The following is a 27,907-nucleotide window of genomic DNA, read 5'->3' as shown; positions in this document are numbered from 1 at the left end:
AAATGTAGAATATCTGAAATGTAAGGAAAGGCTGAGTATGAGGATAGTTACACAGGAAGAAGTGAGGGTTTATTTGGGAAATGTAGAATATCTGAAATGTAAAGAAAGAGGCTAGAGTATGAGGATGTAGTTACATAGGAAGAAGTGAGGGTTTATTTGGGAAATGTAGAATATCTGAAATGTAAGGAAAGATGCTAGAGTATGAGGGTGTAGTTACATAGGAAGAAGTGAGGGTTTATTTGGGAAATGTAGAATATCTGAAATGTAAGGAAAGAGGCTAGAGTATGAGGCTGTAGTTACATGGGAAGAAGTGAGGGTTTATTTGGGAAATGTAGAATATCTGAAATGTAACGAAAGAGGCTAGAGTATGAGGATGTAGTTACATAGGAAGAAGTGAGGGTTTATTTGGGAAATGTAGAATATCTGAAATGTAAGGAAAGAGGCTAGAGTATGAGGATGTAGTTACATAGGAAGAAGTGAGGGTTTATTTGGGAAATATAGAATATCTGAAATGTAAGGAAAGAGGCTAGAGTTTGTAGTTAAATAGGAAGATGTGAGGGTTTATTTGGGAAATGTAGAATATCTGAAATGTAAGGAAAGGCCAGAGTATATGGGTGTAGTTACACAGGAAGAAGTGAGGGTTTATTTGGGAAATGTAGAATATCTGAAATGTAAAGAAAGAGGCTAGAGTATGAGGCCGTAGTTACATAGGAAGAAGTGAGGGTTTATTTGGGAAATGTAGAATATCTGAAATGTAAGGAAAGAGGCTAGAGTATGAGGGTGTAGTTACATAGGAAGAAGTGAGGGTTTATTTGGGAAATGTAGAATATCTGAAATGTAAGGAAAGAGGCTAGAGTATGAGGATGTAGTTACATAGGAAGAAGTGAGGGTTTATTTGGGAAATGTAGAATATCTGAAATGTAAGGAAAGAGGCTAGAGTATGAGGATGTAGTTACATTACATGGGAAGAAGTGAGGGTTTATTTGGGAAATGTAGAATATCTGAAATGTAAGGAAAGAGGTTAGAGTATGAGGATGTAGTTGCATAGGAAGAAGTGAGGGTTTATTTGGGAAATGCAGAATATCTGAAATGTAAATAAAGAGGCTAGAGTTTGTAGTTAAATAGGAAGAAGTGAGGGTTTGTTTGGGAAATGTAGAATATCTGAAATGTATGGAAAGAGGCTAGAGTATGAGGATATAGCTACATTGGAAGAAGTGAGGGATTATTTGGGAAATGCAGAATATCTTTAATGTAAGGAAAGAGGCTAGAGTTTGTAGTTAAATAGGAAGAAGTGATGGTTTGTTTGGGAAATGTAGAATATCTGAAATGTATGGAAAGAGGCTAGAGTATGAGGGTGTAGTTACATAGGAAGAAGTGAGGGTTTATTTGGGAAATGTAGAATATCTGAAATGTAAGGAAAGAGGCTAGAGTATGAGGGTGTAGTTACATAGGAAGAAGTGAGGGTTTATTTGGGAAATGTAGAATATCTGAAATGTAACGAAAGAGGCTAGAGTATGAGGATGTAGTTACATAGGAAGAAGTGAGGGTTTATTTGGGAAATGTAGAATATCTGAAATGTAACGAAAGAGGCTAGAGTATGAGGATGTAGTTACATAGGAAGAAGTGAGGGTTTATTTGGGAAATGTAGAATATCTGAAATGTAAGGAAAGAGGCTAGAGTATGAGGGTGTAGTTACATAGGAAGAAGTGAGGGTTTATTTGGGAAATGTAGAATATCTGAAATGTAAGGAAAGAGGCTAGAGTATGAGGCTGTAATTACATAGGAAGAAGTGAAGGTTTATTTGGGAAATGTAGAATATCTGAAATGTATGTAAAGGCTAGAGTGTGAGGATGTAGTTACATAGGAAGAAGTGAGGGTTTATTTGGGAAATGTAGAATATCTGAAATGTAAAGAAAGAGGCTAGAGTATGAGGCCGTAGTTACATAGGAAGAAGTGAGGGTTTATTTGGGAAATGTAGAATATCTGAAATGTAAGGAAAGAGGCTAGAGTATGAGGATGTAGTTACATAGGAAGAAGTGAGGGTTTATTTGGGAAATGTAGAATATCTGAAATGTAAGGAAAGAGGCTAGAGTATGAGGCTGTAGTTACATGGGAAGAAGTGAGGGTTTATTTGGGAAATGTAGAATATCTGAAATGTAAGGAAAGAGGCTAGAGTATGAGGGTGTAGTTACATAGGAAGAAGTGAGGGTTTATTTGGGAAATGTAGAATATCTGAAATGTAAGGAAAGAGGCTAGAGTATGAGGATGTAGTTACATAGGAAGAAGTGAGGGTTTATTTGGGAAATGTAGAATATCTGAAATGTAAGGAAAGAGGCTAGAGTATGAGGGTGTAGTTACATAGGAAGAAGTGAGGGTTTATTTGGGAAATGTAGAATATCTGAAATGTAAGGAAAGAGGCTAGAGTATGAGGGTGTAGTTACATAGGAAGAAGTGAGGGTTTATTTGGGAAATGTAGAATATCTGAAATGTAAGGAAAGAGGCTAGTATGAGGTGTAGTTACATGGGAGAAGTGAGGGTTTATTTGGGAAATGTAGAATATCTGAAATGTAAGGAAAGAGGCTAGAGTATGAGGGTGTAGTTACATAGGAAGAAGTGAGGGTTTATTTGGGAAATGTAGAATATCTGAAATGTAAGGAAAGAGGCTAGAGTATGAGGATGTAGTTACATAGGAAGAAGTGAGGGTTTATTTGGGAAATGTAGAATATCTGAAATGTAAGGAAAGAGGCTAGAGTATGAGGATGTAGTTACATAGGAAGAAGTGAGGGTTTATTTGGGAAATGTAGAATATCTGAAATGTAAGGAAAGAGGCTAGAGTATGAGGATGTAGTTACATAGGAAGAAGTGAGGGTTTATTTGGGAAATGTAGAATATCTGAAATGTAAGGAAAGAGGCTAGAGTATGAGGGTGTAGTTACATAGGAAGAAGTGAGGGTTTATTTGGGAAATGTAGAATATCTGAAATGTAAGGAAAGAGGCTAGAGTATGAGGATGTAGTTACATAGGAAGAAGTGAGGGTTTATTTGGGAAATGTAGAATATCTGAAATGTAAGGAAAGAGGCTAGAGTATGAGGATGTAGTTACATAGGAAGAAGTGAGGGTTTATTTGGGAAATGTAGAATATCTGAAATGTAAGGAAAGAGGCTAGAGTATGAGGGTGTAGTTACATAGGAAGAAGTGAGGGTTTATTGGGAAATGTAGAATATCTGAAATGTAAGGAAAGAGGCTAGAGTATGAGGGTGTAGTTACATAGGAAGAAGTGAGGGTTTATTTGGGAAATGTAGAATATCTGAAATGTAAGGAAAGAGGCTAGAGTATGAGGATGTAGTTACATAGGAAGAAGTGAGGGTTTATTTGGGAAATGTAGAATATCTGAAATGTAAGGAAAGAGGCTAGAGTATGAGGATGTAGTTACATAGGAAGAAGTGAGGGTTTATTTGGGAAATGTAGAATATCTGAAATGTAAGGAAAGAGGCTAGTGTATGAGGATGTAGTTACATAGGAAGAAGTGAGTGTTTATTTGGGAAATGTAGAATATCTGAAATGTAAGGAAAGAGGCTAGAGTATGAGGCTGTAGTTACATGGGAAGAAGTGAGGGTTTATTTGGGAAATGTAGAATATCTGAAATGTAAGGAAAGAGGCTAGAGTATGAGGGTGTAGTTACATAGGAAGAAGTGAGGGTTTATTTGGGAAATGTAGAATATCTGAAATGTAAGGAAAGAGGCTAGTGTATGAGGATGTAGTTACATAGGAAGAAGTGAGGGTTTATTGGGAAATGTAGACTATCTGAAATGTAAGGAAAGAGGCTAGAGTATGAGGGTGTAGTTACATAGGAAGAAGTGAGAGTTTATTTGGGAAATGTAGAATATCTGAAATGTAAGGAAAGGCCAGAGTATATGGGTGTAGTTACACAGGATGAAGTGAGGGTTTACTTGGGAAATGTAGAATATCTGAAATATAAGGAAAGGCCAGAGTATATGGGTGTAGTTACACAGGATGAAGTGAGGGTTTACTTGGGAAATGTAGAATATCTGAAATCTAAGGAAAGAGGCTAGAGTATGAGGATGTAGTTACATAGGAAGAAGTGAGGGTTTATTTGGGAAATATAGAATATCTTAAATGTAAGGAAAGAGGCTAGTGTATGAGGATGTAGTTACATAGGAAGAAGTGAGTGTTTATTTGGGAAATGTAGAATATCTGAAATGTAAGGAAAGAGGCTAGAGTATGAGGCTGTAGTTACATGGGAAGAAGTGGGGGTTTATTTGGGAAATGTAGAATTTCTGAAATGTAAGGAAAGAGGCTAGAATATGAGGGTGTAGTTACATAGGAAGAAGTGAGGGTTTATTTGGGAAATGTAGAATATCTGAAATGTAAGGAAAGAGGCTAGTGTATGAGGATGTAGTTACACAGGAAGAAGTGAGGGTTTATTTGGGAAATGTAGAATATCTGAAATGTAAAGAAAGAGGCTAGAGTATGAGGGTGTAGTTACATAGGAAGAAGTGAGGGTTTATTTGGGAAATGTAGAATATCTGAAATGTAAGGAAAGAGGCTAGAGTATGAGGGTGTAGTTACATAGGAAGAAGTGAGGGTTTATTGGGAAATGTAGAATATCTGAAATGTAAGGAAAGAGGCTAGAGTGTGAAGGTGTAGTTACATAGGAAGAAGTGAGGGTTTATTTGGGAAATGTAGAATATCTGAAATGTAAGTAAAGACTAGAGCATGAGGGTGTAGTTACATAGGAAGAAGTGAGGGTTTATTTGGGAAATGTAGAATATCTGAAATGTAAGGAAAGAGGCTAGAGTATGAGGGTGTAGTTACATAGGAAGAAGTGAGGGTTTATTGGGAAATGTAGAATATCTGAAATGTAAGGGAAGAGGCTAGAGTGTGAGGGTGTAGTTACATAGGAAGAAGTGAGGGTTTATTTGGGAAATGTAGAATATCTGAAATGTAAGGAAAGGCCAGAGTATATGGGTGTAGTTACATAGGAAGAAGTGAGGGTTTATTGGGAAATGTAGAATATATGAAATGTAAGGAAAGAGGCTAGAGTGTGAGGGTGTAGTTACATAGGAAGAAGTGAGGGTTTATTTCAGAAATGTAGAGGAAAGGAAAGAGGCTAGTGTATGAGGGTGTAGTTACATAGGAAGAAGTGAGGGTTTATTGGAAAATGTAGAATATCTGAAATGTAAGGAAAGGCTAGAGTGTGAGGGTGTAGTTACATAGGAAGAAGTGAGGGTTTATTTGGGAAATGTAGAATATCTGAAATGTAAGGAAAGAGGCTAGTGTATGAGGATGTAGTTACATAGGAAGAAGTGAGGGTTTATTGGGAAATGTAGAATATCTGAAATGTAAGGAAAGAGGCTAGAGTGTGAGGGTGTAGTTACATAGGAAGAAGTGAGGGTTTATTTGGGAAATGTAGAATATCTGAAATGTAAGTAAAGACTAGAGCATGAGGGTGTAGTTACATATGAAGAAGTGAGGGTTTATTTGGGAAATGTAGAATATCTGAAATGTAAGGAAAGAGGCTAGAGTATGAGGGTGTAGTTACATAGGAAGAAGTTAGGGATTATTGGGAAATGTAGAATATCTGAAATGTAAGGAAAGAGGCTAGTGTGTGAGGGTGTAGTTACATAGGAAGAAGTGAGGGTTTATTTGGGAAATGTAGAATATCTGAAATGTAAGGCAAGGCCAGAGTATATGGGTGTAGTTACATAGGAAGAAGTGAGGGTTTATTGGGAAATGTAGAATATCTGAAATGTAAGGAAAGAGGCTAGAGTGTGAGGGTGTAGTTACATAGGAAGAAGTGAGGGTGTATTTCAGAAATGTAGCATATCTGAAATGTAAGTAAAGAGGCTAGAGTATGAGGGTGTAGTTACATAGGAAGAAGTGAGGGTTTATTTGGGAAATGTAGGATATCTGTAATGTAAGTAAAGACTAGAGCATGAGGGTGTAGTTACATAGGAAGAAGTGAGGGTTTATTTGGGAAATGTAGAATATCTGAAATGTAAGTAAAGACTAGAGCATGAGGGTGTAGTTACATAGGAAGAAGTGAGGGTTTATTTGGGAAATGTAGAATATTTGAAATGTAAGGAAAGAGGCTAGAGTATGAGGGTGTAGTTACATAGGAAGAAGTGAGGGTTTATTGGGAAATGTAGAATATCTGAAATGTAAGGAAAGAGGCTAGAGTGTGAGGGTGTAGTTACATAGGAAGAAGTGAGGGTTTATTTCAGAAATGTAGAATATCTGAAATGTAAGGAAAAGCCAGAGTATATGGGTGTAGTTACACAGGATGAAGTGAGGGTTTATTTGGGAAATGTAGAATATCTGAAATGTAAGGTAAGGCCAGAGTATATGGGTGTAGTTACACAGGATGAAGTGAGGGTTTACTTGGGAAATGTAGAATATCTGAAATATAAGGAAAGGCCAGAGTATATGGGTGTAGTTACACAGGATGAAGTGAGGGTTTACTTGGGAAATGTAGAATATCTGAAATGTAAGGAAAGAGGCTAGAGTATGAGGATGTAGTTACATAGGAAGAAGTGAAGGTTTATTGGGAAATGTAGAATATCTGAAATGTAAGGAAAGGCCAGAGTATATGGGTGTAGTTACATAGGAAGAAGTGAGTGTTTATTTGGGAAATGTGGAATATCTGAAATGTAAGTAAAGGCTAGTGTGTGAGGGTGTACCTGGAGAAACCAACTCACTAGTGAACCAGATCAGCAGTTGCTTGCTGATGCTCCATGAGGGGTATCTTAGCTGGTTGATAGTAAGGTCTCTTTACCGCCTGTGGAGGGTCCTCATTGCTCTCTGTTTACAAGCTTCACCTTTGCCAAATGCTAATTCTCCCTGATTCTCCCTTGGATCAGAGGATGAGCGATGCCAAGACAGGTTTCCACATCGTTTTTTTAACAACTTTCTCCATTTCCTGCATTTTCCAAGTTCATGCAGAAACTGCAGTGGAAGGATGTTTGGGTCATTCTCATAGCTTCATTTTTGGTCTTGCTAAGTGTAGTTTCCCCTGCTGTGATCTCATCTCCACGAAAAAGCACTCAGGTTGAGGACACTCAAGATCTTCCTCTCTGACCCATCTGGCAAGTGTCATTTGCATTTACATGGCCACAGATTAACTGCTTGGTTATTCTCCAGTTCTAACGATGGTTAGTGACCAGCTTACCCTGGCAGCATGGTCTGTAGCCTTGTTTCCATCCAGAAGCCCAGCACTAAGAAAATGTACAAAGATAAAATGGACTCTTCTTCTAGTTTGGGTTCTGAATGATTTGTGAATCGTTTTGTTAGGCCTGTTCCAGTAGTCCTGGAGTATGTCCCTTCCATTCTTTGCTCAGAGGTGCGGTTTTTACGTACTGTGATTCACTTAGCATCCATCTTGCTCTTTCATTTAGGTTTCCAGAATTTCTTTTGCCTCTCTTAAGTTGTGTAATAGTTTTCTGAAGGAAACCTTTCTCCTCAGACGTCTGATTAGAGATCCTGCTCCACAATGGAATGTCAATTTTTAGCCAGAGCAGTTGACTCAACCTCCCTTTGAACTGGCCTACAGAGCAGAGCTGAAGTTCTTTTCTGGGAAAAAAAAACATTTTACTCGTGGCTATCCAGCAGTTAGTGCAAAGGACTAAAGCTCTGACTTGTTAATGAGAGGCTTTGTGTGCCAAAGGTACAGGGTTTGAATCTTTCTATTTTCATTCACCTACTCTGTGATCTTTAGCAAGTCACTTAAACCAGTAGTGCTTTGGGGCAGTTTGGAATTTGGGAATGGGGGTTACACTCCTTAATGGACGGCGCAGTGGTGCAGTGGTGCAGCGGTAGCATTGTCACCTCACAGCATGAGGTTCTCCGGTTCGATTCTCAGCTGGGGTGCCTTCTGTGGGGAGTCTGTATGTCCTCCCTGCATTCGTATGGGTTTCCTCCAAGTGCTGCAGTTTCCTCCCACATTACAAAGACATGCATCTGGAGCCTTTTTTCCCAGGCCTCCGCTGAAAATTGGCTTTGTTCCAAGTCGGACTTTCCCGGTTAACAAATGATAAATAAAATAAAATAAATAAATAATTAATGGTCTCCTATTCTGCATCTGGCAGGCTGAACTTCGGGTTTTATGTCTTAACCCACCATACCTTGTGTTTCATAAAAACAAAGGTGAAGTGTGATGAAGTAATTCCTCAGAGACTACTGAAGTAAATATAAACCAGACATAAGTTTTCCTGTAGTTTTCTGCATCATTCTGACAAGGGAGAATAACTGCTTCAGTGTTTAGATGTTCCCAGGTAGCTGCTGTTTTACCCTCACTGGACTGATAATTAGGAAAGATGTGCAGCAGTTTGTTTCCTTTGCTGGTAACATATTGAATATGAAAGTCTCTAAAGTAACTTTGTCTGAAAAGTTTCTGATTGTATTACTTTAGTTTATCTTAGGCATGGAAAATCCCTAGTAGGAGAATCTAAAGTTCATTACACAAGAGCAGTAGCCACCTGTCGGGCTTTTCCATAATGTATCTGTTAATGATATTTATGCTGCTGATACATGTGCTTTTTTAGGCAACCTTCTGAAGCATTACATGCTGGATGTAATCTTTACATCTTGTGGCATTTGGGGTCACTTTTTCCAGTTTCTTCTCTCATACTTCCTCCCAGGTTGACTGCTGAGGTCTCTGACTTAATTATAGAACAGGATGGACCAGTCCATGATGGGTATGAAAACTATGTACTTACTGTCATGATAGATCTGAATTTTCATGGTTCGTGCTCCTCTACAGTCCCAGTCATCATCCCCTGCTTAGAAGATGGGGTGTATGGATGTTGGTATGTTAACGAACAGTAATTGAATGTGCTGTAAGTCACCTACTTAAAACTGGACAGTGATGGCGACATCATAGGGATTTCAATTGGTGCTGAGGTGACTGAGCTGGTGAGTGATTCTGGCATGCTGTGTGTTGGATGTTATATAAGGGGATGATTTGAAGCCCAAGAAAGTTTGTAATGGGCTGAGGTGACTATTATGGCACAAAGGCTACATTCCTATTAGAAGAGGAAGGTGAACAACAGCCATGTCGATAAGTCATTGTGGTACACCCATAACTTGTTTCTATGTTAATCCGAGTACAGCGATTTAAGTGCAGGATTACAAATCCATATAATTTACTTCTCTAGGTAGATTAATACCCTTGTGTCTTACTACTAATTGTCCTGTATACACATTGTTATACTGCTACTGAATGAGCAAAAACTCATAATTCTGGTTGCTAACCAATTCCTGAGAAGGTTGAGTTTTTACAAATCTGTCAGTGAACAGGAAGAAAGGAATAGTTATTAATGTTGGCAAATTAACATCTAGTACAACTGAACATTTTAACACAGCTGGTTACATTCCTGTTGAAACCATTTATGTTCATTTGTGTGCATAATAAATGAAGAACAAGTAAATTTTGTGTGTTTTTAGGTGCCAAAAAGCTTTGAAGATGTTGCTGTTGAGTTTTCAAGTGAGGAGTGGAAGATGCTGAGTGAGCAAAACAAAGAGTTACACCGGGAGGTGATGGTACGGAACTATGAGAACATGATTTCTTTAGGTAAGGGGATCTCAGAGGTACATCCTTACTGACTGAAATTTAAATATTCATATTTCTTTGGAATAAGAATTGTTTCAGTAACATGATAATATAGTGTATTATACAATGCAAACTCAGCAAAGCCAATAAACGTGCATGCTGATTGGCTAATACCACCAGCGTGCACATGGTAAATCAAAATGAACTAACGAAAAAGTCTGTCTGGTAACGTACCATGCATCGATTATGACAAAACATTAAATGGACAAAACACAGTAAAGCATACAACAGCAAGAACCAAAACCGTAATAAATTGCAGCTGAATCACCCAAAACCCATTATTGTTAATACACAACTCAGTCCCTCAGCTTGAACAGCAATTAACGTCATAAAAGCAGATCCACCCTCACTCGCGACTTGTAACTCTATTTCTGTAAAGTATACACTTTACATACCATTACAGAAGTCCCTATGTAAATGGAGAAAAAGCAGCAAAACTGTAATCAAGTCTCCGATATCATACCTCAGGCACCCAGCCGAGTCTTGATTGCTGATACAGTCCTCCATCCCTCAGCTCATACACACCAATCTACTTGGTAAAGTCAGATCCACACTCCATCAGCCTCTTCTTTCAAAACTGTACGCATAACATACGATGTACTAAACTACATTTAACAATTGTAAAAATGCCACAACAGAAAAAAAACACACAAAAATGCAAGCATTGCACTTCTCGATACCGCTCTCTAAACCTTTAATAAAATAAACAATAAACATGAACTAAAAGTGTGGACTATTTTATCTTAGACAAAGTGCAAGAATACAAACTAAAGCCAACAAAAATCTAAATAACAGGAACACAAACATAATATAACACAAAACAAACACCATTGTATAATAGCAATAACCTACGGCTGGGTGTGGGCAATGCTGGATTTACCCACAGTTGGCTTTGTTTGGTCACTCGGGCTTCACCCTTGTGACCAAACCATGCCAACCATGGGTAAATCCAGCATTACCCACACCCAGTCGTGGGTTATTGCTATACTGATTTACACCACTATATTGGCAGTACAGAAATCTTCTCAGAAGTGCACTCTTATGTTGAGAAATGTTCTTGAATATAATAATAGTGGTTGCATATAATAATAGTGGTTTTACATGAGTTAAAAGTATTACATGATTAGAAAAATCTTTGTTCAAGTGTTTATTCCTGTTTGAATATTAACATGCGGTGTGCTACATAGATATTCTTCAGTTCTTTCAGACTGTTTATCTAATTTTTCTGGGGAGTTGTTACTTTTTTAATTCATTGAAACCCATTGCTGTGAATTCCAGCCATAATCAAATGTTCATTTTTACAATAGTACAAAAGAGGTTAGCTGAGTACCTAACAGTGATATTCATTACATCAACTATATTATGCTTTAAGTCCTTGCAAGTCCCACACTGGCTTTACTCAGTGTCAGGTGCAACACTAACTTAATTTTCCAACATTTTATTATTTAAAACACACATATATTTTTCAAAAAATAAAGTACTTTTTCAATTTCACAGTTAATTCAGGATAACATATTGCATTATTTTATTTTGTACTGAATTAAATACCCTAAACTAATAACTATAATTTTAACTATAGAGACCTCATGTGGCTAATAAGTGTGCAGAGTCCCTTCCATTCCTGCTGTTATATATGGAGTATATAACTTTAAATATGCTAATGACTAAGCTATAGGGAGATGCAAGTTATGTGGTACATATTCCTGCTGTTATATATGGAGTATATAACTTTAAATATGCTAATGACTAAGCTATAGGGAGATGCATGTTATGTGGTACAGATTCCTGCATCCTTCATTAAAGGACAACAATGGGATATTAAATCAGATTGCTCAACCTGCTGTCTATTTTAGTCCCTGTTCATTGATACAGCCTCGAAAAATCACCCATGCAGCTAATCCACTCAATTGTTTTCCCTGTTTGGCTTCCTACCTTTCCGTACTGTTTCACTTTCACTTTGAAAACTAAGTTGAAAAACCTCTAGCTGGCTCTGAAATGATGATGTCACATCTGCCAGAGCTCTTGCTCTAGCTACCGGGACGTTTCCTCCCCCAAAGTGATATAATCCCCACCTGATTTGCATGCTGTATAGAAGAGCCAGTGGACCTCCCACATTATGATGTCAGAGCGGCCTTGCCCAGCCCACTTTTACCCTAGCAAAAATGTCAAACTAGAATCTCACTTTTCTGAAGAGCCCTACCGATATGTGACAAAGTACAAGCAGAAACACAGTAACAGCTGCAAAAACTAAGAGCATAAATTTGCAATGACTAACGGTAGACATTAAATGCATGTTTTTACATAAGAAGCAGATGTCTGTCACAATTAATCGACAACACTACATCAGATTACAAGAAATATGCAATACCATAATTTTCTTAAAAAAGCATGTGGGTGCTGTCATGCAAGTCTGTGAAATATTTCATGTTTATAGTGCATCATTTGTTAGCTATTTAACCAAACCAGAAGGAAAAATAAGTGGGAGTTGGATGCTTTGCAAAACAGTGATTATTGCCAGTGCTATGTAGCTTGGTTCTAAATTTGACAGGATGAGTGCAACAAAAAAAAAAAATCTCCCACTGTAAGGAAGGAAAGGCTGACAAGAAAACAGTACATTAGTCTGGTCACCTGCTGTGAGCTGTCAATCACATGAAGATAATGGGTCAAATTACCCTTAGCTCTTTGACAGCTAGGGAAGGTAGGTGTGAAGGGGGAGGGGAGATACCTTGAAGAACTAGATTTCAGCTTACACAAAAGTCAGTTAGCATTTCTAAGAAGAAAGAGTAATAAAATGCACTTTTCAATTCTGTTCTGTAGCATTTGCACTGCTTGTGTTTGAAGTAGCTATTGAAAAAGGATAACATTTTAACCAAAAGTAGGTGACTATAACACAGCAGTGAATGCCTGTAAAATCAGTGCAATGACAGGAGCTTTAAGGAAAACGTGGCAGATCTAATGCAATTTTTTGGAGACAAACAATGCATTCTGGAATACTTAGAGGCAGACTAAACAGTCAGAATTATTTCAAGATGCCAGATTCCATGTGGTCAGAGTCAGAAATTGCATATAAAATATCTAAAAAGCTCTAAATAGTCCCAGAGTGGTGTTAAAATGTAGGAAACACCAAACCATAATGAAATATTTTTTTTTTTTAGTCTGCGGGTGCGGTTGTCCTTTAAGGCAGTCAGACTAGGCTATCAGACTAAAGACTAAACACCTCATGGAGGCTGATGTGCATCTGGACTGTTTATGTTGCCCTACAGAATATCATGATAAACATCTGTATATTCCATAGTATGAGAACAGGGGAAATACATTTATGAAATGAATATAAATATATTCATTTTCAAGATTTTATCTGCTTGAAAATACAAAAGGAATTAAAATTAAGTCACTATTAAAATAATGATGCAGTTACAGCTACCAGGAATTCTGTTACTGCAAGGCAATTAATAGAAAACTGGAAATTTATATCCAGAAATTGAATTTATGTCTCACTAAGAGCTGATAGTTGAGAAGCCTGAAAAGTTACAGTGTGCAATACTTCTGAATATCACTAGGGAAGCCTTGAAGATGTTTAAGTTTTACTTTTCATGAAGAAGTGGAAGAAAATAGCAGCCTTTAGAGCATGGTTCATGACTTTTATCAAGCCTTAAAGTAATTTTCCATTTATTCTTTAAAAAGGACACAGGATCCTAGAATAACTGTCATTTCTTATGTTACTTAGCTGAGAAATCAAGGTAAAAGCCATCAAACCAGAAGCAGTTTATTAAGACCCCAGAAATGACCTTATCAAAAACTGTGAAAGTGTGCAGAGTGAGTGAAATAGCTACTATACAGTTTAAAGAATTAACTAAGAAAACAGATGCATAAAAGATAAATGAGGCTGTTTTAAAGAGTACTGTAACATTAATGGAGAGAAAGATGGCCATGTGTGCAGAATTCATATTATACATTCTAAATTCATGTCTAAGTGTAGATTAGCAGTAAGACAATGCTTCCTTTCATGCTATTATCAATTTTGTACATTTTTTGCTTTGAAAAAGCAATATTCAAGTATACACAAAAGGAAAGACAGTTGTCATGAAAAGAATTTCCATGGTATTGGACAGAAATATTTTATTTATTTTATTTTATTTATTTTACATTTGTTTACCGGGCTAGTCTAGCTGGATACATGTCCTTTTTCAGTAGAGGCCCAGGGAGAAAAGCTCCAAGAAGAAGAGAAGGTACAATTCATATACGTACAGAAGTAAAGTATTATTCAACATAAAAGACAATAAAAAATAACAATTGGTTTTACATACAGTTAAATAGAGAATAAAAATACCAATTGGCTTTGCATACTGTAAATTAACAGACACAGAGCTTATATAGGTAGTCTACAAGGTTACATTGTACAGCCTAGAGGGACGTTGTTAGTTCTGGGATGGAACAAGGCTTAGGTGGTCCCGGACTTTTATTGTTAGTCAGGTTTGGTACAGGGGCATAGCCAGTGGGACTTAAGGAATTCTTTGAGGTGTTTTTTGAATTGATTAAGAGAGGTCATGAGTCTTAGGCTGGTTGGGAAGGAGTTCCATAGCTTACCAATGGAATTGGCATAGAGAGCATTGCCTCCAGAGTTGTTAGATTTGACGGTCTGTACCTGGACACTTTTAGATGATCTGAGGCAGGTTAGGTTGGAGTAGGGGGTAAGTATTTTACTCAGTGAGGGGGGTTTGTCTGGTTGGTTAATTATCTTAAATGCCTCAGTGAGTTGGTTGATTTTGAGAATGTTGGGCAGTTCTAACCATTCAAGTGCCTTTAGGTTTAGGCAGTGGTGGGTTCGATAAGGCATACCTGTTATGAATCTGGCTATATGGTTATAAGCTGTAGAGAGTTTATTGAGCTCTCTTTTGTTGAGGAATGAAAATATTGGGGAGGCATATAGGAGGGTGGAGAGGTGATGAGTGTGAGCTATAGTTAGTTTGGTGTGTAGGGTTAAGAAGTTTTTTATTCTATACATGGAGCCGAGTTTCTTGTTAACAGACTTAATGGTTAGGCTGATGTGCATATCAAATTTAAGCTTGTGGTCGATGGTTACACCGAGTAGTTTGGTGTAGGAGACAGGCTCTATGATGGTTCCATTGGTGGAAACCACGTGGAAGGTTGGGTTATTGGCATTTGGAGGTTCATTACCTTGGGAGGTAGATACAGAGGGAAAAAATAGCAGTAACTTGGTTTTAGTAGGATTTAGTAAGAGTTTTAGTTCTGAGAACCATTTTTCGACTATAGTAAAGCAATACTGGGTTGTATCTTGGAGTTTGGTGAGAGAGATGTCAGAGCAGATCAGGGTGGAGTCATTTGCATATTGAATGCAGGAGGCTTTGGGGATGACTGAGTGAAGATCATTTATGAAGACAGAGAAGAGAAGGGGACCAAGTATAGAGCCCTGGGGAACACTGATGTTATTTGGGAGTAGGTCTGAAAGCCTGTTTTGCCACTGGACGGCTTGTTTTCTACCAGAGAGGTAAGCATTAAACCAGCTAATAGTAAGGTTGCTAAGATGCAGGGTTTCCAGGGTGTGGAGCAGGTGTTGGTGATTGACCATGTCGAAGGCTTTTGATAGATCAAGAAAGAGAGCGGAGGATATTAGTTTGTTGTTGCGGTTGTTATTGACTGAGTCAACAAAGGAGAGAAGGGCAGTGGTTGTGCTATGATGGGGGCGAAAACCATACTGGGTGTTAGACAATAGACTATTAAGGGTAAGGTGGTTTATGAGCTGTTTGTGAACACACCGTTCCATAATTTTGGCTAGCGGAGACAGTATTGCAATGGATCTGTAGTTGGATGTATCCGTGGAGGTCCCTCCTTTGTGAAGAGGGATGATATAGGAGATTTTCCAGATAGAGGGAATGGTAGCTTCAGCTATGGTTCTGTTAATCAATATTGATATGGGGTAGGCTATGGCATCTGATGCAATTTGTAGGTGTTCGGCTGGGAGTTGGTCAGCCGCCAGGGTGGTTGGTTTGAGCTTTTTCAGAAGGGAACGAATATAGGAGGTAGATATTGGTTGTAAGTTAAAGGAGGGGTGATCTGGGTCATTAGTTAGAGTTACCGGTGGGGGAGTGGAGGAGAGTTGACTGGCTAGGGACTGAATAGTCACAGTAAAAAAAGAGTTAAAGGTGTTGGCTATTTCTTCTGGATCTTTCCCAATGAGTTTCTCAGGGGTGGGGGTGGTAGATTTGCCAGGATGGAGGAGGGTATTAAATCCAGCCCAAAATTTCTTTGGGTTATGCTGATGTTTATCCTGGAGGTGACAGAAATATCGTTTTTTATCTGTAGTAATGGCAGCTTTTGTTGAGTTTCTAAGCTGTTGAAACTTAATGCGATCTGGGGGAGTTTTGGTAGCTCTCCATTTGTTCCAGGCCTGGTCCCGGAGTTTAATTTTAGTTTTGGTATCACCTGTTAACCAAGGTGCAATTCGTTCCTTGATTCTGATTATTCGCTTTGGGGCGTGGGAGTCAAGTATCTTAAGGAATGTGTCGTTAAAATATGACACACTCTCATCTAGGGATAAAGTGTTTAGGATGGACCAGTTACAAGATTTGAGTTCTGCAAGAAATTGGTTAGGGATAAATTTCTTGTTATTTCTAATTAGTCTGGTTGGAGGGGGTTAGTAGGTGGGCATTTAAGCTTTCTGATATAAGTAATAAGGTGGTCACTAAGGTCGTTGGGAAGGGTCCCTGCGGTATAGTTATTTGTACCCTTGTTGGTAAGAATCCAGTCAATGATACTCTCTTTTTGCTGAGCATTTCCTGTTCTAGTGGGAGATAGAATATTTTGGGAGAAACCATGTAGGTTGATAGGGAGGGGATTTATGTGTTCGGAGTAGAGGGACCAGTCAATGTTGAAATCTCCTAGTACTATGGTTTCTTGAGGGTAATTGGTGGCTAGCCAGCTGAGAGTCTGCTCTAGGTTTTCTAAGTTCCTGCCTGGTGGTATATAAATTACTATAAGATTAATACTTTTTTGGCTGTTTAAGCATAACTTTAGGGCAATCAGTTCTAGGTTGGAGACCTTAGGAGGTTGGAGTGGATTCCTTATGACATTCAATGAATTCTTAAACATGACAGCTGTTCCCCCACCCTTTTTAGTTAACCGATCAGCCCTAAGGATATTATACCCGGGTGGGATGATTTCTTCATCCTTGGTGCTTGGTTTGAGCCATGTTTCCGATAGGCACATGATGTCAGGGGAGTGGGTAGCTAGCAGAGCATGTAGGTTGTGAACCTTGTTATTAATGCTTCTTAGATTGAGGTGAAATATAAGGAGAGAGCCAGCAGATCTTCCGGCGGTTTTCAAGGAGACAGAGCCTCGGGCGGTGTTAGGACCTGGGTTGGGGTGTATATCGCCATCTTTAGTGATGCATTTTTTCAGGTGGTCTAGTAGTCTTTGGAGTTTAAATAGTATTTTAAGGTTAGTTTTAGTTGTGGTTGCCTTAGGGTGGTAAGGGGTAGGATGTACTATCTTTGAGCCTAGGGTATTAGTAGAGTAGAGAGAGGGAGAGATAAGATTGGAGGGATGGTTTGAATGTGAGGAGGTATGACTTTTGGGGAGGGGAATTCCTGAGAGTTCATGAGTTTCATATCTAGTTAATAGATAAGGAATAAGAAGGAGTAGTACTATAGAGGGGATGATGAAATATGTGTTTTTATCCATGGTATAGTGGGAGGACAAGGAGAATAGACTAGGTAGTCTAGAGAGCCAGAAATGTGGGAGGGGAAAGAGATAGAGTGAGGGACAGTTGTGATTGGTGGAATGGAGCGTGGGATGGGCTAGATGACCTAATAAAAGTAGAGGTAGTGGGGGCGGGTGGGATAAGGAGGCAGGGTGGGGAACGGAGCGAGCCCGAGCAAAGCGAGGGCAAAGCGGAGCGGGGAATACACCACAAGGACTTAGCAGTGTCTTAAAGGTAACTGGTTATAGATGCAGAAGACAATATAGTTAAAGTAAATGCTTGCCGTTTTTAATGGATATACTCCTTGGCAATATATTTACTGAGCCTGATTTTTGGTGAAGGTACTGACTGATTCCTGCCAACGGAACGCTTCCTGACTAGGAAAATTAAGCAAGGATTATTATTTTACCCTAAAGCTCTTTGGGTGTTAAACTTCTAGTTTCAGATTATTTTTTAGAGGTTGGTCTGTGCGTTCGCACTAGGAGGGAGTCCGTCAGTTCTGCGTAGGTAGCCTGGGTGCCACGCGGTGATCAGTTAGCATGGGGGGCTATCTAGGATGAAAATAAGGGAGAGAGACATTGGTTTCAAGATCATAGTATATGGCGTTCTGAGGCTAGTGAGACTCATACATTTCCCAAGGCTAGAGCCTATTACAAAAGTGGTCAGCAAGTACGTGCAACAATAACAAAATACCCTCAAACAACAAGTAACAGCACAGTAAACGTATTATAAGTACCAGAATATGCGATTAGAAAATACATTTCTTCAACATATAGCTCAAGTGCTATTAAAGTAAAAATATGTGATACAGTGAAGTCTGAAAATGCATCGGATGTATTAATACAATAGTGCAGTTCAGATTGTTGCTGTGAAATTGACAAGATAATGATAGGCAAAATGTTGAAATTAATGGATGAGAACTCCTAAACTCATTTTTTCCAGCTTGTTTTCCCTCCCTACAAAATGTTTTCCACATTTCTTCATATTTAAAAAAAATAAGATTCTGTGGTATTCAGGCAAGTCAACTTCCTCACTACACATATTGGAGCTGAATTTAATCTCCTGAGACTTTCTTCAGGAATTTGTCTTCCTTGCTCTTAATTAATTTCATGTCATGTCTGAAAGTTTCTGACAAGGAAACACCTATAGCAAGGTATCCAGAGCTCTTTTTTCACCCCCATTGGGATCATAAGGCCATTCAGTCTGCAAATTCACAGCTGTTGTGCTGTGCGCTATCACTTCTTCTGCACTCTTTCCTTGTCGCGGGGGCATTAGCTTTTTGAGGTTTTGGTACTTCATGGCTCTATAATATTGCATCCAAAGGTAAAGACCACTAAATTACTGAGATTTGCAAACCAGGACATGTGAAGCACTGGCAGACTCGGGGAAGATGGTGGGAGGAAGACGCCTGGAATTCCCAACAATCCACTTTTTAAAAAGGCTGTGCTGTCATAGTTATTTCTTACTACTTTTTACGCACTTTATGTAACACATCTGTAGAAACACATGTATTAAGAGTCACTGCAAATGAGTCATGGCACTTTTGCTCTGGATTGTCAAACTTCATAGCGTTTCTCACTACTTTCATTCTGAGTGAAGGAAATCTGATCACACAGGAGTGACTAGAGTGATTTAATCCTATCAGCTTGCTGTAGCAGCCATAGGTTCAATGCTAATACTGTGTAAATGTAAGATAAGAAGTCCAATATCCTTCTTAAACCTGTAGCATTAAACATACTGGTCTTCTTAGTATATCAGGTAATTTAAATTTCAGGAAGGTTTGAGTGGTAAAATAAATTCATAGTGTGGTAGCAAAAATGTGTGTGTACAGAAACCTCACATAATTACAGGGACATATCAAAAGAGTTAAGAAGCATTTGAATCTATAAATCTAATTTTGGGAGGATTAATGGTTTACAAAAGTGCTTATAGGAAATTTTTATTCTCAAGCTTCATGCAGCACACCTTACTGAGAAAGGATCAATAAAGGAAAGGAAAAAAAAACACAGCTGGGTTCACAAGTCGTGCCCAAATCCTGGTAGATGCACTGGTGTCAGGACTGGAAAAAATTACAGTGTAGATTCTCAAGACATGGAACCATTCCTACAATGGGGTTCAGCCAGGCTCAGGGGGAAGATGAACCCCCCCCCATTATAGAAGGATGTAGCAGTCCACAAAAACTGATAGGCCTAAAAAGAGCCATAAAGACTATAGAGTGGACTATTGATGATAAGAAATTGTATATTGTTACTATTATGCGCGAAGCCCAGAATGTCCAGATAGAAGATATACAAAAAGTTTAAGAGAGAAATTGGAGGAAAGATAAATGGTTGCACAAAAAATAATGTCAAAAGCTTCACATTCAAATTTGTGTTTATTAATAAGAATAGAGTTATGAAAAAACATTATATAGATGAAGAAACCTTGGGTCATTTAGAAAAAGAAGTGACTGAGGAAGTGTGCAAATACAAAGAACAAAACAGTGTAAGAAACTTCTCTGTGTGGAAGATTTTCAGTCCATATATTTCTAGTTAATCACTGTATATTAATCAGATCAGACAATAGCAGTAGAAGTAGCGAATGTAAACTCGTCTTAAGTCAAAACAAAACAAAACAAAAAGTAATAATAGAAAATATATAATTGTACAGCATTACTAAGTATTTGAAAGTAATCCAAGCAAGGCAGGCAGTCTGTTTCCAGTCGAAAATCCTTAGGTCTGTGTACTATATATTTCTTACTATTTTAACAGTATTTTATTATGGGGTTATTTATTATTTTAACCTTATAATAATATTTATGTAGAGATTTATCTATGGCAATGTTGAATTAATTATTTTTATGACATTTTGGAAGTTGTATGATTTTTGAATACATACATACATTGAAACATGTTATTTAAGGGGAGGGATGGGTTCTTTAAGAAACAATTGTTTAATTAAGAGAGTATTTAACACACCTGAAGGGTATGATTTTCAGTTCTGATGAAGCTTTGTATTATACGAGGTGAAAGCGTGCTTAACATTGATTGTGTGTGGGTTTGTGTAGAGCCTTTTTACTGCATTTTGGAGTTCAAGTATTAAAACTATTTTTACCAACTACACCATGTTGATCTGCTAGTTTGACTGCCTTGGATTTAGTTTTTTACTGGCCTGGTTCATTCGTATTTGTGTTTCATAAATCAATGTCACAAGATAGGTGGCCAACTGGCTCACTGACAGAACTCACACAGTAAAAGTATCCAACTCCAAGTCAAACTTTAGACTAGTGATGAGTGGAGTACCACAGGGTTCGGTCCAAGGTCCTTTCCTGTTCGGCATCTACTTCTCTGAAGTGCAGGCCAACACATAACAAAGTTCCCAGATGACTGCAATCTGGGAGCCATAATAGAATCACCTAATGATGTAGACATTCTACAAAAGGGCCTCAGAGAGACAGATGCTTGGTGTCAAAGTCATGGCCTCAAGCTCAATGCCAAGAACTGCATTATCAACTCCTTTGGGAAAAACATGGTACCCATGAACTACCACATAGGCGGTAGCTCACTAAACACCGAAAGTGTGATGAGACCTTGGGACACAGGTGGACAGTAGTCTCTCCTTTGATCACCACAACACCACAGTAGTCAGGAAATCCTTCTATGTGGCACACCTCATCACAAAGGGTTCTCCTCTGGAAAAAAGGAGGTCATTGTTCCTCTCTACTCATCCCTCATCAGACCCATTATAGATACAATGCCCTGTTTGGCATGTATCTCACAAGACACCTACAACAATTGTAAAGGCCACAGAAATACCTCACTAAGAGGATTACTGGCCTCAGACAGATGCCATACGCAGACCGTCTCAAAAAACTCCAGCTCTACTCCATCACATATTGCCTACTCAGAGGCGATCTCTGCCTAACATACAAAGCTGTGTCAGACCCAGAGCTGTTGGACATGCTACACTTAAAGAAATCCCAATCCCTCTGAGCTACATGATCTAGGGACCTAAACCTTGTCACCACAATAAACAGAACATGCTGAAGGGACAGATTCCTGTCCCAGAGACTTCCCATGCTCCGGAACAAACTACCCATTCATGTCAAGCAAAGATCCTCATTGGCCCTCTTTAAGAAAAATCTTGACGACTGGATGGGAAATACAAAATTCACCCTGGGGGTCACTTCTGTGGCACTGCTTGACAGGGGCACAGGAAAATAATTTTCTTGGGTGGCGAAAGCCAGGGAACCTTTTTGGCTAGGCTTATATACGCCCCAGGGCTGATAGCCTAGTACCTACCTATGAACCTATAAGACCTAAAATATTAGAAGTTTGATAAAACAAATGAACACAGTAGTCAAGACTGTTCATAGAAATTCATGCAGTATAACTGAAGTCAACAGGATATAATACTGTGCAGCTAAATTAATAACAAAGTCTTACCAAAATCACAGAACAGTAAGGGAAAGGAAGGGGAGAAATCAAATGTCATCATGGAAGTATCAAACAGAGAAAACTACAAAGCAGTTAAGATAAGAAGTGTCACTGTTGGAGGAGTACAGGAGAAGGAACATATCAACAGAAATACTAAGAAAGATGAGATAAAAGCAATACACATCATCAGAACAGAGCAGGATCTATCGCACACCATTGCAAACAGTAAACTAAAGATATCAGCACAGGCAGAAAAACTCAGAAGACAGGAAGATAAATACAAAGGAAAAGTATAGAACAAGCAATATATTGCTTATCCAAAAATGTTTAATAGAGAATTGGGGAAACAAGGCAAAAGGAATAGAAACTCCACCAAAAGAAGACAAACAAATTTTGGAAAAATGTCTATGAAAATCTTGTGGAACATAACAAAGTTGCTGAATGGATAAAAGTAAAAGAAAGAATAAGAAGTTCAAATGTACAGGATATGAAATGGGATAGTGTAGCAGTCAGAAAGATTCAAAGTTAAGAAAAGCTCCTAATTGGAAAAGCCCAGGCCCAGATGCAGTACCTAACTTCTGGTTAAAAGTATTAACATCTTTATATGAAGATTTAGCCATGAGTAAGAACTACTTATATGCGCATCCTGAACAGATGCCAACCTGGTTAACAGGAAAATGATACTCCACCTTAAGAGGGAACCTGCAGGATATCCTAAGAACTGTAGACCAATAATGTCCTGTCCAATGATGTGTAAGCTACACTAGAATTGATGCCGACAGAGTTTATAGTTGTTTAGAAGAAAACTCAGTCATGGCAGTTGAACAAAAGGGTAACAAAAGAAACTCGTATGGAACAAAGGATCATTTATTGTTAAATAAAGTCATAATTGAGAACTGTAAAAAGGGGAAGAATTCAAGTATGGCATGGATAAAAGTGCTTACAAATGTATACGATGCACCCTGCATTGATTGATTACAGTGACTAAGAAATATTAGCAAGCCATTTTGCAGCTAAGCCATAATGAAAGACAAATTATTATCTCAGGGGTAAAAACTCAAGGGGGATATTTCAGGGTGACTGTCTGTCACCACTGCTCTTTTGCCTTGCCCATAACCCATTAAGCCATGTACTTAACAGATTACCTCATGGCTGTAATTTGGCTCCCATAAAACAACAAAGTGTAAAGACCTCTCATCTTCTTTTTCAGTATGATTTAAAACTGTGTAGTTCATCAGATGAGGAACTGAAAGCACAACTGCAAGTGGTCAAAGCTTTCACAGATGATATAAGAATGTCATTTGGTCTTGATAAATGTGCAAAAGCAACCTTTAAATCAGGAAAACTGCAGCACAAAGAAAACATCAGATTGGGACAGGAATGTGGTATAAAAAAACTTGAGCAGGGGGGAAGTGTATAAATATTTGGAAATTGATGAAGGATGAACAAATGCAAATAAAGCTTAGTAAGGAGTATTTTAGAAGACTAATATACTGAAAACAGCCCTGACATCTAGGAAAAAAAGTACAAGCTATAAACCAATTTGCTCTTCCCATTCTAACTTGCAGTTTTGGGGTGATTGATTGGCCCCTAAATGTATTGGATCAGTTGGACAGAAAACCAAGAAAAATGCTTCTTGCTTTTCAGATGATATATAAAAATCAATATATACCGAGATTATATATTCCTCATTCTGAAGGAGGTGTGGGCCTCTTCGAATTGATTACATTTGTAGATCTGGAATTGTAAGACTATATGCATATCTGCTGACTTTGCCAGGTACAGACATACTGAAAGTTTTAAAACATGAGGAAAAAGTCTAAGACGACTTCCCTGCTTAGTTTAGCAGAAGCAGATCAGTGTCGAGCGGGAATGGAAATGAAACCAGAAGCGACAAAAATCAGGTGATCACCAAAGGATCAGACGAGAAGGCAAGGAATGTGAAAAGGCCAGAGATGTACTTGCAAGGTCAGAAAACTCCTTTAACAAACTCATGTTGATCAGCACCAAATGCAGGAATGGTTAAGGAGAGGTGAATTTAAATCAAAAGATGGAAGGTTTGTATTAGTGGCACAAGATAGTGGACTACATACACGTTAATTTACAAAGTCCATTGATTTACAAAACATTGAACATGTGGGAGAGTCAGACAGATGTAAGTTTTATAACACAGAACTGGAAACAGTCACACGTCTTGTCACTGGGTGAGATACACTAATGACAGAGGGCCTGTTTACTGAAAAGCATAATAATGTGGTACGACTGTTGCACTGGGGGTTGTGCAAAGTTTACAGAACTGAAGGAGCTGAGAAGCATGGAAACATGACCCACAAAGCATTGTTGAGAATGACAAAGGTTATATCATAATGACTTGTCCGTTACTAACTGTTCAGAAAACAGATGTGAGAAAACCAGATATAGCAGTGCATGAAAGGAAGACAAAGGTAGAATTGGTCATTGAAATTGCTGTGTCCAGTGATTACAGTGTCTTACATACAGAGGGACACAAAGTCATAAAATAACAAGATTTGCAGGTAGAAATGAGGGCAATGTGGGAGAAGGATACCCAGACAGTTCCAGTAGTAGTAGGAGCAATGGGTATCATAAAAATGTGCGATTATACTTAGATATGCTGCAGATACATGTAACTCCATATGAAGTACAGAAGGAGTCAGTTCTGGAAACATTGCATGTGCTGCAAAGAGCAATTTTGGCTAACATCAAAGATTGAAACAATACTCATTTTATGAATTTTAATTTTACCTTGATATAGAAATAAAATCCATTCCTGGTATGGTAATAAAAACCCAAAAGGCTTGGAAAAATTAAATTAAGAAAGTTAGTTAGTGCTAGAAGTCTAAACCTCAAAATGCACTCTCTCAAGGCACTCCTAAAAATGGAGAACATCGATATCTGTGCAGTAACTGAGACCTGGTTCAAGGCTCCAGAGAGCACCCCTGCAATACCAGGCTATAACTCTTACCACACTTTTCAGCCACCAAACCAGGACTGAAACACTAAAGGTGGAGGAGTGTCAATATTCACCAAGGATATTCACACCACCAGGCTAGTTGGCCAACACAATGTGTCTGAAATTCTCCAAGTGCAACTAACACTAGGTAAGACTGCAATCCAAATTGTAGCTTGCTACAGATCCCCCCATGCCCCAAGATTCTCACTACACCTTTCTAAACATACTGGAAAATATTAAGATAGAACCAAACACCCTAATACTGGGTGATTTTAATTACCCTGCCATTAACTGGGAAAACTACTCATGTCCCAACACCTTTGCGCAACGGTTCTTGGAATTCATAAATTCCAACGCCCTGGATCAACTAATCCATAGTCCCACCAGGGGCTCCAATATCCTAGACCTGGTCATTACCAACATGGGAAATCAATGCTCCATACCTATGGTCACCCCTCGTTAGTCAGGTCTGACCATAAGCTAATCACCCTTAACATCCACATCCCACCCCACCCCCAGTAAAGAAACCACCATAAAAACTTCTCCAAAGCCAACTTCATGCTACTCAAGTCAGAAGTGACAAACTTCATGACACCCATGCAGACGGGAACTGAAAGTTCAACTGCTGAATCCTACACTAAGGCACTGTACGAGCACATCCACTCATGCATGAATCGTGCCATCCCAAATAGAACCAAAATGCTCTCATCCAAAAAGGAAGCCAATCTGGTGGTCCCCTGCCATAAACAAACTTTACAACAAAAGGAAGAAACTTTTGCAGAAAAGAGGAAAATCCCAGGATGCAAAAACTCCTTACTAGCCTCAGTAAGAAACTGAGATGCCTCATAAAATCCTCCAAAGCTAGTTACGAAAATAAAATTGCCAAAGATTCCAAAGACAACCACAAAGCATTCTATAACTATGTCAAGAATCTAAATGGCAATGCTCAGATCTGCTCTGAGCTAAAACAGAATGGCATTAAATATACTGATCTGAAGGATATTGCCAATATCCTGGCAGATCGATTCAGTGCCAACTTCACCCCCTAAATGGCCCATCTCAATACCGGAAGATTGCCAAATTCCAGTAATAACGGCCACACAGGTACAAAATGCACTCTCTAAAGCCTAGAATACAGCATCCATGGGACCAGATGACATCCCGGGCTGTGTACTACATGAACTACAATATGAACTGGCACCTCACCTAAGTGTCATGTTTAATCATAGCCTCACCTCAGGTTTCGTGCCCACTGAGTGGCACAGAGCTACAGTTATCCCAATCCACAAGGGGGGATCCACCTTGGATCCTGGGAACTACCGTCCCATCAGTCTGACAAGCCTTATCTGCAAGGCCATGGAGCGTGTTATCATGGAACTTATAAACAAAGACATTGGCAACCTTCAAACACTGGACCCCACCCAGTTTGGGTTTGTGAAGGGCCGATCTTGTCTCCTGAACCTGATTGACTTCTTTGAATCAGTCTCCAGAGCCATGGACAAAGGTAAGGTGGTCCACACAGCCTATCTAGACCTTGCCAAGGCCTTTGACACCATCCCCCACTCTGGAATCATAGATAAACTTACTAAGTTGGGCATTAATCCCTATGTCACCCAATGGGTTGCTAAATGGCTTACTGATAGAACCCACACTGTAAAAGTAGCCGACTCCAAATCCAGCTCCAGACAAGTGACAAGTGGAGTACCTCAGGGTTCAGTTCTGGGGCTGCTCTTGTTTGGCATCTACTTCTCTGAAGTACAGGTCAACACTAAGGGATTCTGGCTAACAAAGTTTGCAGATGACTGCAAACTGGGAGCCATTATTGAATCCCCAAATGATGTGGATACTCTACAAAAGGGCCTTACAGAAACAGATGCTTGGTGCCAGAGCCATGGGCTCAAGCTCAATGCCAAGAAATGTATTGTTATCCCCTTTGGGAAAAAACATGTATCCATGAATTACCATATAGGTGGCAGTACACTAAACACAGAAAGTGTGATAAGAGACTTAGGGACACAGGTGGACAGTGGTCTCACCTTCGATAACCACATCGCCACAACAGTCAGGAAATCCTTCTATGTGGCACACCTCATCACAAAGGGCTTTTTATCCAGAAAAAAGGAGGTCATTGTCCCACCGTACTCATCCCTCATTAGACCCATTATAGAATACAATGCCCCATTTGGTATGTACCTCTCAAGACATCTGCAACAACTGGAAAGGCCTCAGAAATACCTCACTAAAAGAATCACAGGCCTAAAGCAGATGCCCTACGCTGACCGCCTTAAAAAACTCCAGCTATACTCTGTCGCATATCGTCTACTCAGAGGCGATCTCTGCTTAACATACAAGGCCATGTTAAACCCAGAGCTGTTGGACATGCTACACTTAAAGAAATCCCAATCCCTCAGAGCTACACGCTCCAGGGATCTAAACCTTGTCATAACAATAAACAAAACATGCTGGAGGGATAGGTTCCTGACCCACAGACTCCCCAGACTCTGGAATAGATTGCCCATACATGTCAAGTAGAGTGCCTCTTTGGACCTCTTCAAGAGGAACCTTGACGATTGGATGGGAGAAAGGAAATTCACCCCAGGGATCACGTCAGTCACCCTGCTAGACAGGGGTCCAGGGAAGTAAATAATGTGGGAAGAAATAGCCAGGGAATTGTTATGGCTAGGCTTGTATAGGCCCTAGGGCTGATAGCCTAGTACCAACCTATGAACCTATTAACCTAGTGCTATTGAAGGAACTCCAGAATCTCTCTGAAATGGTGAAGTACTTCTGGTTAATGGTAGAGTTCATGTTCTTTATATTAAAGCATTGAATCATAACAGAAATACTATTGTGTTTACTATTCCTACAATGTAGATATATTTTACAGCTTTCTATAGAAATATCAGCATGTGTAATGCCGAATGCTGATGTGCTGGAAAGAAATATTCAGGAGAACAAATATGGAACAGCACTATTTGCCTTTAAATTTTATTTTTGACATGGACAAGCCCCTGACATTCCCAAAACTTCTGTACACTAACTCTGAGATGACCATACCTTGGAGAAAAGGGAATACGCTGAGAAGTGACCATCTAAGACTTAACATCTGTAAGTCCATTTTTTTACCTTTCAGTCTCAGCATTATGGGACTCACTAGAGCAGGTCTGGACATTT

At 39.0% G+C, this 27,907-nt stretch overlaps 1 protein-coding gene across 1 annotated transcript in view; it reads left to right on the top strand.

Annotated features, from left to right (window-relative positions):
* The window catches only part of LOC122798764 (zinc finger protein 271-like), a 65,117-nt gene that overhangs the window by 10,755 nt on the left and 26,455 nt on the right, over positions 1-27,907 (top strand). The window contains exon 2 of the mRNA XM_044067872.1: positions 9,462-9,588. Within this exon, the coding sequence (XP_043923807.1) occupies positions 9,462-9,588 (127 nt within the window). The remainder of the gene's footprint in view (positions 1-9,461; positions 9,589-27,907) is intronic.

Source organism: Protopterus annectens, chromosome 3.part1, assembly GCF_019279795.1.
Source record: "Protopterus annectens isolate FY-2018-M chromosome 3.part1, PAN1.0, whole genome shotgun sequence".
Lineage (NCBI taxonomy): Eukaryota > Metazoa > Chordata > Ceratodontiformes > Protopteridae > Protopterus > Protopterus annectens.
This window is presented reverse-complemented; position numbering and strand designations above follow the sequence as displayed.